The 17,125-nt window shown below is 37.7% G+C and overlaps 1 protein-coding gene and 1 pseudogene across 1 annotated transcript; one reads left to right on the forward strand and one right to left on the reverse strand.

The window, feature by feature from the left end:
- The first annotated feature begins 270 nt into the window (after positions 1-270).
- Positions 271-11,549, forward strand: LOC139734216 (uncharacterized). Its single transcript, XM_071645019.1, has 5 exons — positions 271-1,575; positions 2,769-2,831; positions 6,101-6,166; positions 7,528-7,605; positions 9,404-11,549. The coding sequence occupies exons 1-5, from the start codon at positions 291-293 to the stop codon at positions 9,604-9,606; spliced, it is 1,695 nt and encodes a 564-aa protein (XP_071501120.1). The 5' UTR covers positions 271-290; the 3' UTR covers positions 9,607-11,549.
- Positions 3,063-5,699, reverse strand: LOC139734212 (cellular tumor antigen p53-like; annotated as a pseudogene).
- Positions 11,550-17,125: the final 5,576 nt, after the last annotated feature.

Here is a 17,125-nt window from a genome sequence, read left to right on the forward strand (position 1 = left end):
AAATTGAAGTGAAAAGAATCATGGCACATCCAAAGAAGTCAAAGAATAGGCATAATTTACTTGAGATTTTGCGCAATAAGGGCAACCATTCCCATAATCTTCAAGTTCTAAGAGAAGGAAAGGGTCTGATCATTCCTTACAAACGACCAACATATGAAACAGCAGTGAAAGACTTCTTGCCTTGTACTCAGTGTTTTGGATGGTTCATTAGGAGTGACCTATGGAAACACAGAAAGAAGTGTGTTGGAAGCGAAAGAAAGGGATCTGGAAGTTTTCAGTCTCAATGTTCCATGATGCTGCCAATGCCAAAAGAAGTGCCTGTAAGACTTCGGGATGAGGTCTTCCGTCGAATGACTCATGATGATGTTAGTTTGGCAGTGCGGCATGATGATTTAATCATAAAGCTAGGTGCACAACTTCTGTCAAAGTTCCAGGATTCAGAAAACCATTACAACTATGTTGGACAAAAGTTGAGGGAAATGGGTCGGCTACTCCTTCAAATGAGATCTATAAGACCAGGCATCAACTGCTTGTCTGAGACCATTGACCCACAGGTGTTTGATGATGTGGTCAGAGCTGTCAACAATATAGCAGGCTTGGATGAAAGCTCAGGGAAGTATAAGACACCTTCACTAGCGCTGAAAGTAGGACACTCACTCAAAAAGTGTGCCAGGATTCTTATGGCTGATGCACTGAAAAAAATGGACACAAGTCAGAAAGAAAAGGCTGAACAGTTTGGTGAACTGTGCTCTATTGAATGGGCTGAGAAAGTTTCAACAGGTGCCCTCAAGACTCTGTACGCAGCAAAGAGGAACAGACCAACAATAATTCCTTTGTCATCTGACATACAAAAGGTGCACAAGACCATCCAGGGCCAGGTGCAGGAGTCAATGGCACACATCACAGCAGGTTCTGTAAGCAGGGAAGATTTCTCCAAGTTGGGTCAAGCTATGCTTGCCCAGACTGTCCTGTTTAATAGGAAGCGTAGTGGAGAGGTGGAAAGGATGACAGTAGAAAACTACAAAAAACGTACTGGAGAAGTCAACAAAGACGTTCTACAGGGCCTCAACAAGCTTGAAAAGGAGCTTTGCAAGAAACTGTCAAGAGTTGAAATACCCGGAAAGAGAGGGAGAACAGTTCCTGTGGTTCTGACGAAGGGAATGAAAGAAGCACTTGATGTTTTGGCAGATGAAAACGTTAGGCAAGATGCTGGAGTCCTAGAGTCCAATATGTACCTGTTTGCACGCCCAGGTTGTACCACACCGTATAGGGGTTGTGATGCTGTGAGAAAGTGTGCTCAGTCGTCTGGAGCAGAACATCCAGAAAACATCACATCCACTCAGCTGAGGAAACATGTGGCGACCATGTCCCAGATATTATGTCTGAAGGACAATGAACTGGATGTACTCGCCACCTTTATGGGCCACAACATTCAAGTACATAGAGAATTTTATAGATTGCCCGAGAACACACTACAGGTAGCTAAGATCGCAAAAATACTGCTGCTAATGGAAAAGGGACAGATGAGCGAGTGTTCTGGGATGTCCTTGGACAGTATCAATGTCAATCTTAATGGTGAGTACAAGTATTCTTAAACATCTTTATTCCAAAACACTTTTCCATTCTGATATACGAGTACAACATTAATCCACAGAGGCTTATTCATATATGCTGGAAGTATACATTCACCCGCATGTTCCTAGAGTTGTGGTAGTACAGCCCAGTGTAGTGAAAAAAATATCCTGGTTCATTCGATGAGGAAAAGGGAGGGGGAAGGTATCTAGAAACCCATGGAATGATTTTTGATCCAGTTTAGTTCTTTAGATCTATTGACAGTCACAGTAACACAGAGGTACAAATTTCAATGTCTGGGAGTATGACATCTTTTTAAGACATTGTACAGGAAATGATCACACCCACTTTTCGAAAGAGTGCTGAAAGGCAGTGTTTTAGTATTTTTCTTGTAAAATATGCATAGAAGAAAAACATACGTGAGAGAGAGAGGTGTGCCACTTTTGTTTCTCATTCCCACTCAGTTTCTTCGACTCTTTTTTCCTGTAGTAGCGTTGCAGCTCATCGCAGATATGTTGATTCAGTTGCATTTGTTGCTGAGCTTGTTGTTGTCTGTACTGGCTGATCTGACTCGGTTCAACACAGTCCATCAAGTCAAGACTCTCCTTGATCTTCCTGAAGAGTTCATACTTCTCACACCCTTGAACCAGAATGTAGAACGTCTCTTTGTCCTTCTTCGCCTTCTTTGAGAAAGATGTAACGCCCACCACTAATGTCACTTTGCTCCAACCTCTCGAGGGGTTTCTTCTGAGGTGCTTTGGACCTCTCAAAGGCTTTCTCTTCCGTTTTCCAATCCCTCCCTGGGCAAGCGCACACCCTGACATCCAACACCTGACGTCCAAGGATATTCCCACTCTTGTTGTCTAGTGTGAAGACCAGCTGGATCTTTCTCCTGTTGAGCCCACCTACACATGATGTAAAACATTTGAAGGTGAAGAGGTACTTGGAGTACTCTGTGCCCACTTGAGGTGCGGTGTATAGGGCCACAAGGCTGTGACGTCCAGAGGAGAAATCTGTATAGTAGGCTGTTTAGGGATCATTTAACATAATTAGAATGACAGCTACTGAAAGTGCCACATACCGGAGAATTGTGCTTTAAGTAGGTCAACCTTTCTGAAGTCAACTGTCTTTCTAAAATTTGAAACATTGGACAAACCCCCTCTCCCAAGTCTCTCATCTCTCTATTTTCACTGCAGAGTCGTGTGAAGAAGACGATGCCCCTGATGGAGATGTTCAAGAAGATGACCAGTCAAGTAGACGTAAGTTTATTTAATGGGCAATTCCACGATAACACTGTGACACTTTTGATTAGATTTTCACTCAATAAATGTAAATAATAAACAAACAGTGAGACTTGAGAACAAAGTTTTATTGTGTATCTATGACTATCATCACAAGCAACTTTGAAAAGAAAAGAATGAATAAAACTTCACAGTGATAAATGAGTTATGAGCTATTAATTAGTACCGTAACACCATGACGCAAAATGGACATGGATATTTGCGCACTTGATTTTCTGTCCAAACTCTGTGAAGTTAATGAACATTTTGAAAACTGGTAATGTTGAATGGGTGTATCAGAGACTCAATGACAATAACCAAGTAGAACCCAGTGAAAGAAAATTTTGATTGACAGTAGAATTGTGACTTAGATTATAACTAAGTGCACAGTAATACCGTGACTGTAACAACGTGACTTCAACAAAGTGTGTACAAACTGTATGTAAAATCTTATTGTCGTACTCACAACTCATATATTTTTCCCTGTAGGTAGTTAGAAGCAATCATTTACAGTGAATGTTTGACATAGCTGTGTAACACGTCAAGATAAAACAAGACATGATTGAAATTATAAATCACTAATAAAAAAACAAAATAAGGTAAACTTTGAACTGTAACACTGACACTTTGATTAGATTTTCACTCCATAACTGTATTAAAATAATAAACAATCAGTAAGACTTGAGAACAATGTTTTATTGTGTATCTATGACTATCATCACAAGCAACTTTGAAAAGAAAAGAATGAATAAAACTTCACAGTGATAAATGAGTTATGAGCTATTAATTAGAACCGTAACACCGTGACGCAAAATGGACATGGATTTTTGCGCACTTGATTTTCTGTCCAAATTTGTGAAGTTAATGAACATTTTGAAAACTGGTAATGTTGAATGGGTGTATCAGAGACTCAATGACAATAACCAAGTAGAACCCAGTGGAAAGAATTAATTGACAGTAGAATTATGACATAGATTATAAATACATGTTCTGTAACACAGTGACTGTGACACCATGAGTTCTGAAAAGTGTGTACAAAACGTATGTACAATCTTATTGTCATATTCACAACTAATACATTTTCCCCTGTAGTTAGTAAGTAGCGATCAATTACAGTGAATGTTTGACATAGCTGTGTAGCACTCCAAGATTTAAAACATGACATGAATGAAATCATAATCCACTTATAAGAATAACAAAATAAGTAAAACTATGCACTGTAACACTTGTAAAATATGCATAGAAGAAAAACGGACGAGAGAGAGAGAGGTGTGCCACTGTTGTTTCTCATTCCCACCCAGTGTCTTCGACTTATTTTCCTGTAGTAACGTTGCAGCTCATCGCAGATATGTTGATTCAGTTGCATTTGTTGCTGAGCTTGTTGTTGTCTGTACTGGCTGATCTGACTCGGTTCAACACAGTCCATCAAGTCAAGACTCTCCTTGATCTTCCTGAAGAGTTCATACTTCTCACACCCTTGAACCAGAATGTAGAACGTCTCTTTGTCCTTCTTCGCCTTCTTTGAGAAAGATGTAACGCCCACCACTAATGTCACTTTGCTCCAACCTCTCGAGGGGTTTCTTCTGAGGTGCTTTGGACCTCTCAAAGGCTTTCTCTTCCGTTTTCCAATCCCTCCCTGGGCAAGCGCATACCCTGACATCCAACACATGACGTCCAAGGATATTCCCACTCTTGTTGTCTAGTGTGAAGACCAGCTGGATCTTTCTCCTGTTGAGCCCACCTACACATGATGTAAAACATTTGAAGGTGAAGAGGTACTTGGAGTACTCTGTGCCCACTTGAGGTGCGGTGTATAGGGCCACAAGGCTGTGACGTCCAGAGGAGAAATCTGTATAGTAGGCTGTTGAGGGATCATTTAACATAATTAGAATGACAGCTACTGAAAGTGCCACATACCGGAGAATTGTGCTTTAAGTAGGTCAACCTTTCTGAAGTCAACTGTCTTTCTAAAATTTGAAACATTGGACAAACCCCCTCTCCCAAGTCTCTCATCTCTCTATTTTCACTGCAGAGTCGTGTGAAGAAGACGATGCCCCTGATGGAGATGTTGAAGAAGATGACCAGTCAAGTAGACGTAAGTTTATTTAATGTATCTTAGAGTTACACCTTGTTTGCACACCATCCTATTACTGATATTCAGTTACTTTTATATTTATATTGCATCTGGCATCATTTCTTTTTTTTAAACAACTGTGTCCTCATGATATTCAAATTAAAAGAAGTTAAATGTACCTAGAAATACATCTACTGACATCACAGATATTTAACTGGTTAGTGTAGTGTTTGGTCAGTAATCCATATCTCAAGGTTTCTCAAAGGAATTTGTGTCTTCCAAACTTCTTTATTATATATTCTACTTCATTTTTTGCCAATAAAGTACTTCATGAAAACATTGTACTTCATGAAAATATGGGTGTATGGTGGGTATCCCTATGTCTACATGTAACATATCATAAGCTGAAATTGAGTAAACATGTTATTAGTAATGTGTCATGCTTAATCTTATTTTGCTCTTTCTGTTATCTTGAAGAATGTATGCATGGCCTAAATTTTGTATGCCTTCGCCCACCAAAGGTGGGTGCTGGAGGGATTATGTTTTCGGGTTGTCCGTCCGTCAGTCTGCTGTCCGTCCATCTGTCCGTCCGTCCGTCGCGTTTTTGTTCTCGTGATGACTTCAGAACCATTTGACGAATCAACTCCAAACTAGGCTCATGTATGCATATGGGAGGAACAATGATCTGATTAGATGAGTGGGTCTCAAGGTCAAAGGTCAAAGGTCATAGAAGTCATATACATAAAAATGGGTTCTCACAATAAGTTAACCATTTGACGGATCAACTTCAAACTTGGCTCATGTATGCATATGGGGAGGAACAATGGTCTGATTAGATTTGAGGGTCATGAGGTTAAAGGTCAAGGTCATAGATGTCACTGTATACATGAAAATTGCCCTTTCTCACGATAATTTAAGAACCATTTGATGGATCATCGTCATATATGGCTGACACGGTGTCATTTGAATAAGACCAATTTCCTACTTTAAATGTATCCTGATACATTTCCCATAATTAAAAGTGATATTCATGCACACTGGAGTGGTATGGTGCCATGGTATATTATTTGTAGTAATCTCAGATATTAAATGCAATAAACAGCATTAAGTTGTGTGGAGTGATTTAGTTGGCTATAAGATTGTACTTTGTGTTGCAACTATTTTTTTTTTCTAGAGCCCTCAGATGAGAGGGATGGAACTAAGTTAAGCAAGAGCCATGGAATTGGAAAGAGATCAAGAGGTAACTATTAGTACATATTTTTCTGATGGTCCTATTTCAACTTGGAAAAAGTTAAAAGCAAAGAACATGTATTTAGAAAGTTTTATAGAAAAGTACGAATGAATACAAAGTAGTCCAATTAATATCTGGGGGAGGGGAAATGCTTTTTCATTGGCTTTTAAAAGAGGTGCAAAAAAAGGCACAATAGAGAAAGAAAAAGAAGAACGGAAGAGAAGTTATAAATTCAACAATGGAATGTCCTCCTTTGTATAGGTGAAAAATGTCTGTGTCATATTTGCAGTTTTGATGCCCTCATACTTTGTGCGAACAAGCACTGTGTTTTTTCTTTGCTGTTTAATGTCCTCATACATTTATGGCAACAATTTCTGTGTTACATTTCTGTGTAAGGTCCTCGTACATTTATGCATACTAGTTCTGTGTTTCATATGTAACATTAATCCAAACAAGAACTGTTATTTTTGCAATGTAATATCCTCATGCATCTATGGAAATAAGTTCTGTGTTACATTTCTGTGTAAGGTCCTCGTACATTTATGCATACTAGTTCTGTGTTTCATATGTAACATTAATCCAAACAAGAACTGTTATTTTTGCGTTGTAATGTCCTCATACATTTATTGAAATAAGTTCTGTGTTACATTCACAGATGAATGTCCTCACAAAGTTGTTCAGTAAAGTACTGTACTACATTAGGAATACAGAATTTCTACACAGACACATGAAATTTTGTCCCAAATATTTCTCTCGCCTGCATAGTAGAAGCGAGACATAGGCGCCGTTTTTAAATGGCGGCGTCATCGACATAAAAAAACCTAACCTAAGGTTAAGTTTTCGAATTTTTAACATAATTTAGAAAGTATGCACATGCACATTCTTTACAACTTTTAGGGATATTAAAGAATTTGTGTGATATTTCCATGTCACAAAGTCAAGAATGTTGCCATGAATTGCATAATGCAGGGGAGACTGCCAGTTGCACTCCACTTGTGCTAATTTATATGATTTTTTTTTTTTTTTTAATACCACAGCCAAACTAAATTTGAAGGAGGTGTATAGGGATCAGCGTGTGGTTGGTCGGCTGGTCCGTCCGATGCAAATCTTCTTCCTCAGTTTCTGAGCAATGCTCATAAAATTTGGCACACACATTGGTCTTATGGTGAAGATATGCAAGACCTCTTTTTTGAATGTGTCAGAAACTGCATTGCCATGGTAACGGCATATGGCAATAAATCAGGTAGAAATATTGCGGATCGAACTACTTCCTAATTTTTCAAGCAAGACGTCATGTTTTAATGTGTTGGAAACTGCATTGCCATGGTAAATTAATGTAGGATATTAATGGGTTGTTTTTTTCTTCCCAGAGCTCTCAGATGAGAGCGATGGACCGTGTGGGACTATGAAGCCAAGCAGGAGCCATCCTGTTGCAAAGAGATCAAAAGGTAACCATTACATGTAGTTCATATTTTGCTGGTAGTCCTATTTTAAGGGGGTGTATTTACTTATCTCTCGGTCAACCCAAAGGTGGTGCCAGAGAAATTGTTTTTAGGTTGTCCATCCATAGATCCATCAGCTTAACCTAATCTCAAGAACTGTTTGAGATTAAAACTTTGAACCTGTTCAAAGCATGTATCACCCTGGGAAGAAAATCTGGAGATCTAGAGTATGAAGGTTAAAGGTCACAGGTCAAATTTAAAGAAATTTCAGGTTATAGCTTCTTTAACCCGTTGCCTATGGGAACCGGGTGGGCCCTGTACAAAGTCTATGGGGATTTACAGAATATAGTAGTGAATGGGTTAATATGATATGTCAAGGTAGTGAAGAGTCAAGACAACATACCTGTCGCGCTATGTTCAGGTTTATAATTCTATCACAGTTAAGTTACGTGTGAATACACAGAAAGTTGACTCAGACGTGAATCCATTTTGTTTGTATTAATCTTGAAGACCTTATTGGAAGCAAAAATTTGAATTGACAAATTAAACACTAATGGAATGCTTGTAAGCTACAAAATACAACAATGCAAGTTTCATGCATTTTCACGGATTGCCAGCCGAGTATTTACTTTAGAACTCAAATTCACAAGCTCTGAAGATGGGCTGTATTGCATTGTACATCAGCCAGAATTCTCTGACATCATCTCATGAGAACTAAGGTGTGATTACTTGCGTTAGTATTGTGTTTGTTTACTAGCCGGTTTCACGCAACTTGCTACAACCAATGACGTCACAGGCTTTGGAAAGGAAAAGACGACTGGTTTTTGCCATTTCTGGTCGCTAGGAGGTGCATATGAAAATTGTGACTGTAATTAACATATTTGAGCATTATAGATAAATTTCTTCTTACATTTAAGTTCTTTAGCTCACAAGCTTTCTATTGATTTATAATAAGCCATTCTTTGAGGTTCTACTATAAAAAATTCAAATTCTTGATGTGGAAAATAAAAAATAATCAATTTTTTCAATGTAAAACCAATGTAATCACAGCCTTGCTCTCTCATGACATGATGTCAGATAATTCTTCTTCTTCTTCTTCTTCTTGGTAAGCCCACGTCCTTCACTGGAACATGTGAGGGGTGCAATGAAGCCTATATTTGAAGCTCGCATATTTTAGTGTTGCTGAAGCAAAATGCTCAGCTGGTAAGCGGTGAAAATGCACGAAACTTTCATTGTTGTATTCTACTTCTTAGCTTTCTACTGATTGGTTTTGCTTCTGAAATGGTCTTTAAAGAATACTGCATGGACAAATTACCGCCATTTATTTTGATTCTTTTACCAAGCTTAAAATACACCACACTATTAGTAATTCAAGTGGGACAATATAGGGGTTTGAAAAAGGTCAAGTGAAAAAATGATGAAATAATACCTACCAACTGTACCTGTTTGACAGAGACAGTCCCTATTTTTCGGGTTAACAGGAAGAGCAAATTTCACCCTTCACAAACTTTTTTTGTAAAAAAAAAAAAAATAGATAAAAATTTGTCCATAGTAATGTATAGGGAATTCAGGAATGTCCCAGTGTTTGACATTTTCTGAATCATTTGTCCCAGTTCCTTGGTTCCATGGTTTGCACGTACATATATGTGACATCTGTACATTACTAAGTAAAACAGATTTTGAAAAGTTTTCAATTTTAGTCGAATTTTTGCATCACATGTGGCTGTCCTGAAGTTATCAAATACGTTCGTGAATTCTTTTCACTCACCTACAAAAGCTCTTCTTTTCTTTTTCTTTTTTTCAGCTGAACGTATTACCTGGACAACAGCCCAACAGCATGCTGTGGACACATTCTTCAAAACAAATTATAGGACTTTCAAAGTCCCAGGGAAAGTAGAATGCATTGAGTGTCAAGAGAAATATCCTGTACTTGCGAAACTACCCTGGACTAAGATTAAATACAGGGTTTATAACATTATCAAACAAAAGAAACTAAATTCTCATTGAATTCCTCTTAACTCAATGAGGAAAAGAATACAAGAGCTATATATGTACACACACAAAGATATGGGTCGCAATTATTAGGGATCACCATGATGAAAATCATAGCTGCAAGAAATGGTTATGTGTATAAACTTCCATTGAATTATCAAACCATGAACAAACATTCCATGCACAATTGCAAATGTTTTGCATGACTAATTGTATTTTCTAAGAAGGTGTGAAAAGAAACTCATCACATGACACTTGTGAAAGGTAAGATATCATAAATTCATTGCTGAAATAAAACAAACATCACAATTGTATCTATCCTTCCTGAGAAGTATGGAAGTTATTGACATTAGATCTGCATGTTATACCATGGACTGCAATGGATTATTTGTAATCAAAGAGAATGTGTGTGTGTTTGCATTTAATTTTTTTAACAAAGTGTATAAAGGAGGAAAGCGTCCACTTGTGCAGTATACTACATCCACATTTTATAGATGTATTGTGCATTACTTGAAGCGGACATGTTTTTGTAGCATATCTGATATCTGTCCTAAGTATATTTGTGTCAAAGGTCAAACAAAATATTCTATATTTGCCCATTATTTGTCAATAAGCAATCATTGCCTTCACAGGAAGTGAAGAGGAAATAGAAGAATAAGGCATTCACTTGATTAGATTTAGGGTGAAATTGGCCTGAGGTCAAAGGTCAAGGTCGGATCATGAAATTTATCCGTTTACGCGATAACTCAAGACTGGAACGAGCAAATTTCCCCAAACTTGGTGCAAGGATGAAGTGTGATGGGGCAATCACTTGAGTAGATTTGGGGTGAAATCGGCGAGAGATCAAAGGTCAAAGATCATGGTCAAATCAAGAAATTTATCCGTTTACATGATAACTCAAGACTGGTGGGAGCAAATTATCCCAAACTTGGTCCAAGGATGTTGTGTGATGGGGCAATCACATGATCAGATTTGGGTTGAAATCAGCATGAGGTCAAAGGTCAAAGGTCAAGGTCAAAGCAAGAAATTTATCCGTTTACATGATAACTCGAGACGGGAAGGAGCAAATTTCCCCAAACTTGGTCCAAGGATGAAGTGTGATAAGGCAATCATTTCATTAGCTTGTTAGTTAACTCAGCTGGAGGCCAAAGGTCAAATCATGAAATTTATCCTTCAATGCAATAACTTCAGACTGGAAAGAACAAATTTCCCCCAACCTGGTCCAAAATGATGAAGTGTGATGTGGTAATCACTTGATTAGCTTTTGAGTGAACTAGGCCAGAGGTCAAATTTCAAAGGTCTAGTGAAATGCTCAAATTTCACCCATTTTCCACGTTTAAAGTGGCTCCATGTACTGTCCTGAAACTCTTTTTGTGAAAGCCCATTGTCTACAACATTGCACTGTTTGCATCGGACGCTAGGGAGCGTTGCTCAGGGAGACAAAATGTGTCAATACGATTAGGTTGTGAATTCAATTTTGTTTGTGTGTTATGCATGACGTGCATTTGATAGTTATAGGGACTACTTTTGAAATGTAGGAGAGCCCTTGTATTTGTTTTACTTTTTGACAATTCGTAGCTATTGTGTTTGTGTGTGTTACGATGGATATCGTATCGTTTTATAGTGGGATTTCTGGAATATAACCCGGATTTGGCTGGCATTACTGTTGGACTTGGTGGGGATGAAGTATAATGTTAATTCCCAAAATCTCAAAATGAGGCTGGGAATGCACTGGAGAAATACGGGCCAATTATTAGGAACAGTAGGGATTACCTTTTTACCTTTGCTTTTCTGTTAACCTCACAAAGAGACTGGGATGGATGCATTGGTAGCAGAGAGGGTTGGCCTTTGCGTTATAAAATTTATCTGTATGTTGCAATAGTGGATTATCATTTCTTAGTAGTTTACTAAGATATACGTCCCATTGCATGAGAGCTTACTGATATAATAACTTTGCCATTATATTAAGTACATGCACCATGGAAAAATTGATTTTGATTGCTTGCTGAGCTCTGTTACCATGGTAGTTACCATAATGGCAACGTTACCATGATAGTATTTATGCAACGGGACCCTGGAAAAAATCCATTGGGCATTACTGACATTATTTGTTCCTTTGTTTTGTTATGGTTTTTTTATTACGGTGTGTAGAGGTACCGTAAAATAAATACTTATCAATTTCTTGGTGCTTAAAGAGACACTGTGTACAGTCATTGGGTAAATGCTATGAAGATGATGTGATTTGTTTGTTAGGGATACATGTAATGTGCAGATTTATGTAGGTAACTAAGGTTTGTGGTACAGGGAATCCAGAATTGTTGGGATCAGTTAGGTAGCACTTACATAACTTCTTTTTCTCCCTCTCTCTCTCTCTCTCATTTTTAGGTAGAGGGATAGAAGTTAAAGAACAGAACATTAGCCTTGCATAAGTTTAAAAGTGGATATATGCAACACTAATTTTTCCCCTTGTGTTGAACCAATTATATGTAGTTTGCACATGAGAAAGTATGCTTATGTACCAATGTAGTAATCTGTTTAACTTGTCATTTATAATTTCTATGCTAGAGATGAATATTAAAAAAAGAAAAATCGGCCCTAGAAGACAAAGATTCTAAAAATATTTTTTTGGTTGATTTATACTATGCTTTTTGAGTTCTTAAAGTAAATCCTTGGTCGTGGACAACAAAAGCCATCACCTGGGCATTTTTTTTTTTTTTTACCCGATTTTTTGTAGTTGAAATTTAACGAAGTCCTTCTGTAAAGGGGGTTTTCAGGTTAAGTTACTTCTGTCCTTTTAAGTGAAATGAAGAGGTGATTTCTGGAGATTTTTGCATTCCATCAAGATTTTGTACATGTAAGAGAAAAGTTGTTTATACATTATGAATGCCTGACAGCATGTATGTCAAGTTCCTTCTTCCCTGTTGAGTTTTATTTTAAAAAAAAATGTTAGAAAACAATCTATATGAATATTTGTAGTGGATGAATTTGCTTGTATCTGAATTCTATAAGTAAAATGGAACCTTGTTATGATAATCTCCTTATGATAGCTAAAATTACCTAATGTAAGATGCATTTATATTACTGCTTTTTTGTTTTGTTTTTTGTTTTTTTTATAAAGAACTGGCCCAGGGCCTAAACGTACTTGATACACGTTACACAGAACACAATGATTTTTTGTTCCTTTAAAGTATGGTTCCACCTTATTGAATTATTTCCTCATCTATTTGGCTTTTATTCTTTCTTTCAGAGGTGTTCCACTGTTAACTGAATCTCTGTCACTTGTCTGCTTGTCTCTACGAATAATTCTGAAACAGGCCAAAGCACAATAACTGTATTAAAATCTTAGTCTTATTGCTGTTCACTGGATTGCAGTAAGAATATTAATGATGATGATGTTAATGATAATAATAATAATATTCAAGATTCAAGATTCATTTATTTCACTCATCAGTATAAAAATACATAAAAGTGCACAGTTGCACATGATGATCATACATAATTATCAAGTACATACAAATCTGAATGAGTGAGAATCGAGATGAAAGATCATATGGACTTGGCTGTTCGACCCCAAAGTCATAAAAATCATACCAGGATTTCTGGCATTTACAACACACACACACACACACACACACACAAAGATGAAGAGGGGCTGGGTTGCAGAGAGAAGAGAACTGAGAAGAGAGAAAAGGAAGAGATAACTGAAGATGAGAGAGAAAAATAGAGTTTGGAAAATTGAAGAGATTATAAAAATGATAAAAAGAAGAAGACCACTGTGTTGTTTGAGATAATAATAACAACAATAATAATAATGATAATAAAGATAATACCAAAAGTACTCTTTTCAAAAGATACGAAGTCCATGGTACACCAAAATAAACAAAACAGTACAATGAGAAATTTAAAAAGGGATTAGAAAAGTTGCTTGTTTCCAGATACACGTACTTCTTGAATGTTGTGAGAGTTAATAAAACGAAACGTATGAGGACATTAAATTGTATAGGAAACACATACCGGGTTTGCAAAAGCTTCCGAGGACATTACATTGCAAAGGTAACACATATCAAGTTCGCGTAGACTTATAAGGACATTAAATTGTACAGGAAACACAAACCAAGTCTGCAGCAACGTATGAGGACCTTACATTGTACAGGTAATTTACACAGACCGAGTTTGCATGAATGTATGAGGACATTGCATTGTAAAGGTAACACAGATCATGTTTGCATAAACTTATGAGGACATTAAATTGTATTGGTAACACAGACCGGGTTTGCAAAAGCTATCGAGGACATTACACTGTATAGGTAACACAGATCAAGTTTGCATAAATGAATGAGGACAATGAGTTGCAAAAGTAGCACATTCCAGGTTTGCATAACTGTATGAGGACATTGCATTGCAAAGGTAACATAGATCAAGTTTGCGTAAACTTATGAGGACACTCAGTTGTATTGGGAACACAAAACGGGTTTGCATAAACGTATGAGGACATTTCATTGTATAGGTAACACAGACCAGGTTTGTAAAAACATTCGAGGACATTTCATTGCAAAGGTAGCACAGATCAAGTTTGCCTAGATGTACGAGGACACTACACTGTATCTATAACACACATATCCGATTTACAAAAGCGTTCGAGGACCTATCATATGCGTTTAAAAAGAACATTTGTATGAATATTTATGAATGTGCAACATTATTTTGGAAAGGAAACAAAGTACGTAGGAGGACGTACAATGTAAAAGTGATTTACCAAAGCCCTATTGCATTATAAGTTACGATTAAACACTCAACAATAAAATTACCGATCTTTAAAAAGTGAGGCATGTTCGAGATTTTACGACTCAAAAGGGGGGCATGTTCAAGGATATATTTTTTAAAAAAGCGACCCATCTGAACGGCACAGGCCGGTATACAATATTAGGCGAGTGCTCCCCCTAAAGAATAATAATAATAAATGGACATTTCATTATGCTTTTCAATGTATAAATGCATAAACTGTAGCTATTGACCTTAGTCACAGAAATCTTATTTTGTTAGAATAGCAAGTTTTAATCAAACAGGACCCAGGTTTGCATTATAATGTCTGACAAATGTAATTGTGTGTGGTTGACCTCTGTCGAATGTTGAAACATAAAATGTTAACATCAGAGAAAGCTATCTCGGACGTATACCAAAACAAGAAATCATGTCCTCTGATGTATAGGTCTATGATTATTTTGTAAACTTAAAAAAACGCGCGTAATCTTGTGAGCGTCGTTAAAGGCATTCTTTTTTATTATGAGTCTTTTAACCGTATGACGATTGAGAGCTAAATAACATCTGTCCTCAAGAGGAGGTAGTTTGTCATGGTCCTCGGACATACTAGGCATGTACGTATGTGTGTGTGTGTGTGTGTGTGTGTGTGTATGTTATAGTGTGTGTGAAAAGAAAGATAGATATTGGGAGAGGGTTGAAAGATTTCATCATTGTTTTTCCATATTCTTTCAAAGGAAACAACGAATCGAATCACGTGGCTTTTCTAAACTAACTATATTCCCCCTGCGCCTCCATCTGTCTATATACCCCTGCTCCATCAGATGGAGCTTTCTTTCATAGTCAATTTGTTCGTGATTATACTTTGACGGTACACTCTCCCTTCAGTACATACGACATTAATCAAAATGTCATGTAATGTCCTGTTACATTGTTATAGGAGACGCAGCCACCAGTTTACTTGCCATCACTTGTTCTCGTTTAATAATCGGTGGAGATATCAGATATCGAAGTTATTACCTCTCTTTCTCACCAGGCAAAGCCCCATAACAAATCAGGAGACCTGCCCAGAAATATCAAAAATGGTTCAACAAAGCTCTTCATGACAAATGAGTTGGGAGCAAGCGTAATAAAAACAAACTGCCGTATTTCTCCAGGGACTTTATCATACCATCGCTCAGAACACTAGCTTTCATTGTAAATGTTCTAAATGAAAGTGCAGTTAGCGACAGAGTCGATTCGTTGGCAACATTAGCATCTTTAAATCATGAAAATGATTCAGCTGGGTAATGCCATTACGGGAACAACATACCTCATTCTTTTACTTGTTCTCATAACTTTGGGGTCAATTTCCATCTACATCATCCACGCCAAAGAGAATGTCTTTGAAGGAGCGCAGAAGCTTGTCTACCAGTCTTTGTGCATAGTGGACTTGTCTGGTGCCGTCCTGAGATGCATAATTGGTGCCGTCTTGGAGTTTAACGGAAGGGCGTGGCCCCTGGATGATACCATGTCTTGTCCATTGTTAGCCACGATCTCCGACAATCTGTTATGGTTGTCTATTATGCTCATCAGCATCATTACTCTAGAGCGTTACTTGGCCGTCGTTCGTCCACTCCATCATGCGTCCGTGGTGACTCCGTATCGTATCAAGATAACCATTGTCTCATTGCTCGTTTGGACGGGGCTCGTAACCTTACTCCGAATGCTCAACATTTGCAACTCGAAATTCGTCGTCGATAACTTGTGCAGGTCTTTCAACACGCAAATTTCGCATGAAACCAGCCCCCAGAACCAAACATGCCTGATGGTAATTGCTCACGCCACTTTCGTCATGACCGTTGCTAATACCGCGTGTAATATTCACATCCTTTCCATTACCTATAGACAGGCTAATAGAGTTCGCGTCGCTGCTGCACCTAACTTGGTTCCTCCTGAAGGCGGAGAAGACAGGGACGTCTTGCCGGCCTTGCCGGCCTTGCCAAAAAGGAACACGAGGGGTGTAGTTACCCTCTTGTTTCTCACACTTACGAATCTAATTTCAACCCTTTCCCTCCTCTTTTCGAACGTGTTACCTAATCTCTATCGACTGCGCATGCCCGCTTGGCTTCTCATTGTCTGCTACGTAACGAGCTTAACAAACATATTTGTCAGTACAATAGTTTTCATTCGCACCAACAAACCATATCGGAGTTGTTTCTACGAAATAGCTGCAGCTCTGAAACGATGCGGAGGCTCTTAGTTGAGGAAAATATAACAGCGGTTGTAACTTTATGCCAGATGAGAGTGTGTGTGTGCTTTTTTTTTTAATATTAAATTTCAAGCCATTAATGGATCAAACCATTGATTGTCAATGAAATGGCTGCATTTACAAAATATAAGCAGGAAGTGAATAATGCCGGACAAAGATCTGTTACCAGGACGGCATGCATTCCAGTCTGAAAGTGCAAAATTAATGTGTATTATGTGGAAAAGCATTATTGTTTATGTCTCATTCCTGATTTGTTCTCATCTTTTCATTGTCATCATACCTGAAGAAATGAAACAATACATTGTTGCAGTATTATATATATATATATATATATATATGGGTCAGAATTTTGAACGATGTACAATTGAGCCAAAACAAGGCAAAATTAAAAAAGTAGGAAATTCTCCAAATTATCCATCTTACCTGAAAGCGTATAACTCAAGCTTTAATATGAACCCAATTATACTAGGATTTTCCCAGAGGAACAAGTTTTTATTCACCGCTGAAGTTTACCATGTCCAGAGC

The sequence above is a fragment of the Diadema antillarum genome, unplaced genomic scaffold (genome assembly GCF_040938485.1).
Source record: "Diadema antillarum isolate AM-2024a unplaced genomic scaffold, OU_Dant_1.0 seq00000513_RagTag, whole genome shotgun sequence".
Classification (NCBI taxonomy): Eukaryota; Metazoa; Echinodermata; class Echinoidea; order Diadematoida; family Diadematidae; genus Diadema; species Diadema antillarum.

What these genes read in the sequence shown, in the direction of transcription:
- LOC139734216 (XM_071645019.1), top strand. Translation starts at nt 291, where the DNA reads ATGATGCTGCCAATGCCAAAAGAAGTGCCTGTAAGACTTCGGGATGAG. An exon ending in TATCAATGTCAATCTTAATG is followed by an intron (nt 1,576 to 2,768) that starts GTGAGTACAAGT and finishes TTTTCACTGCAG; the next exon opens with AGTCGTGTGAAGAAGACGAT. An exon ending in TGTTGCAAAGAGATCAAAAG is followed by an intron (nt 7,606 to 9,403) that starts GTAACCATTACA and finishes TCTTTTTTTCAG; the next exon opens with CTGAACGTATTACCTGGACA.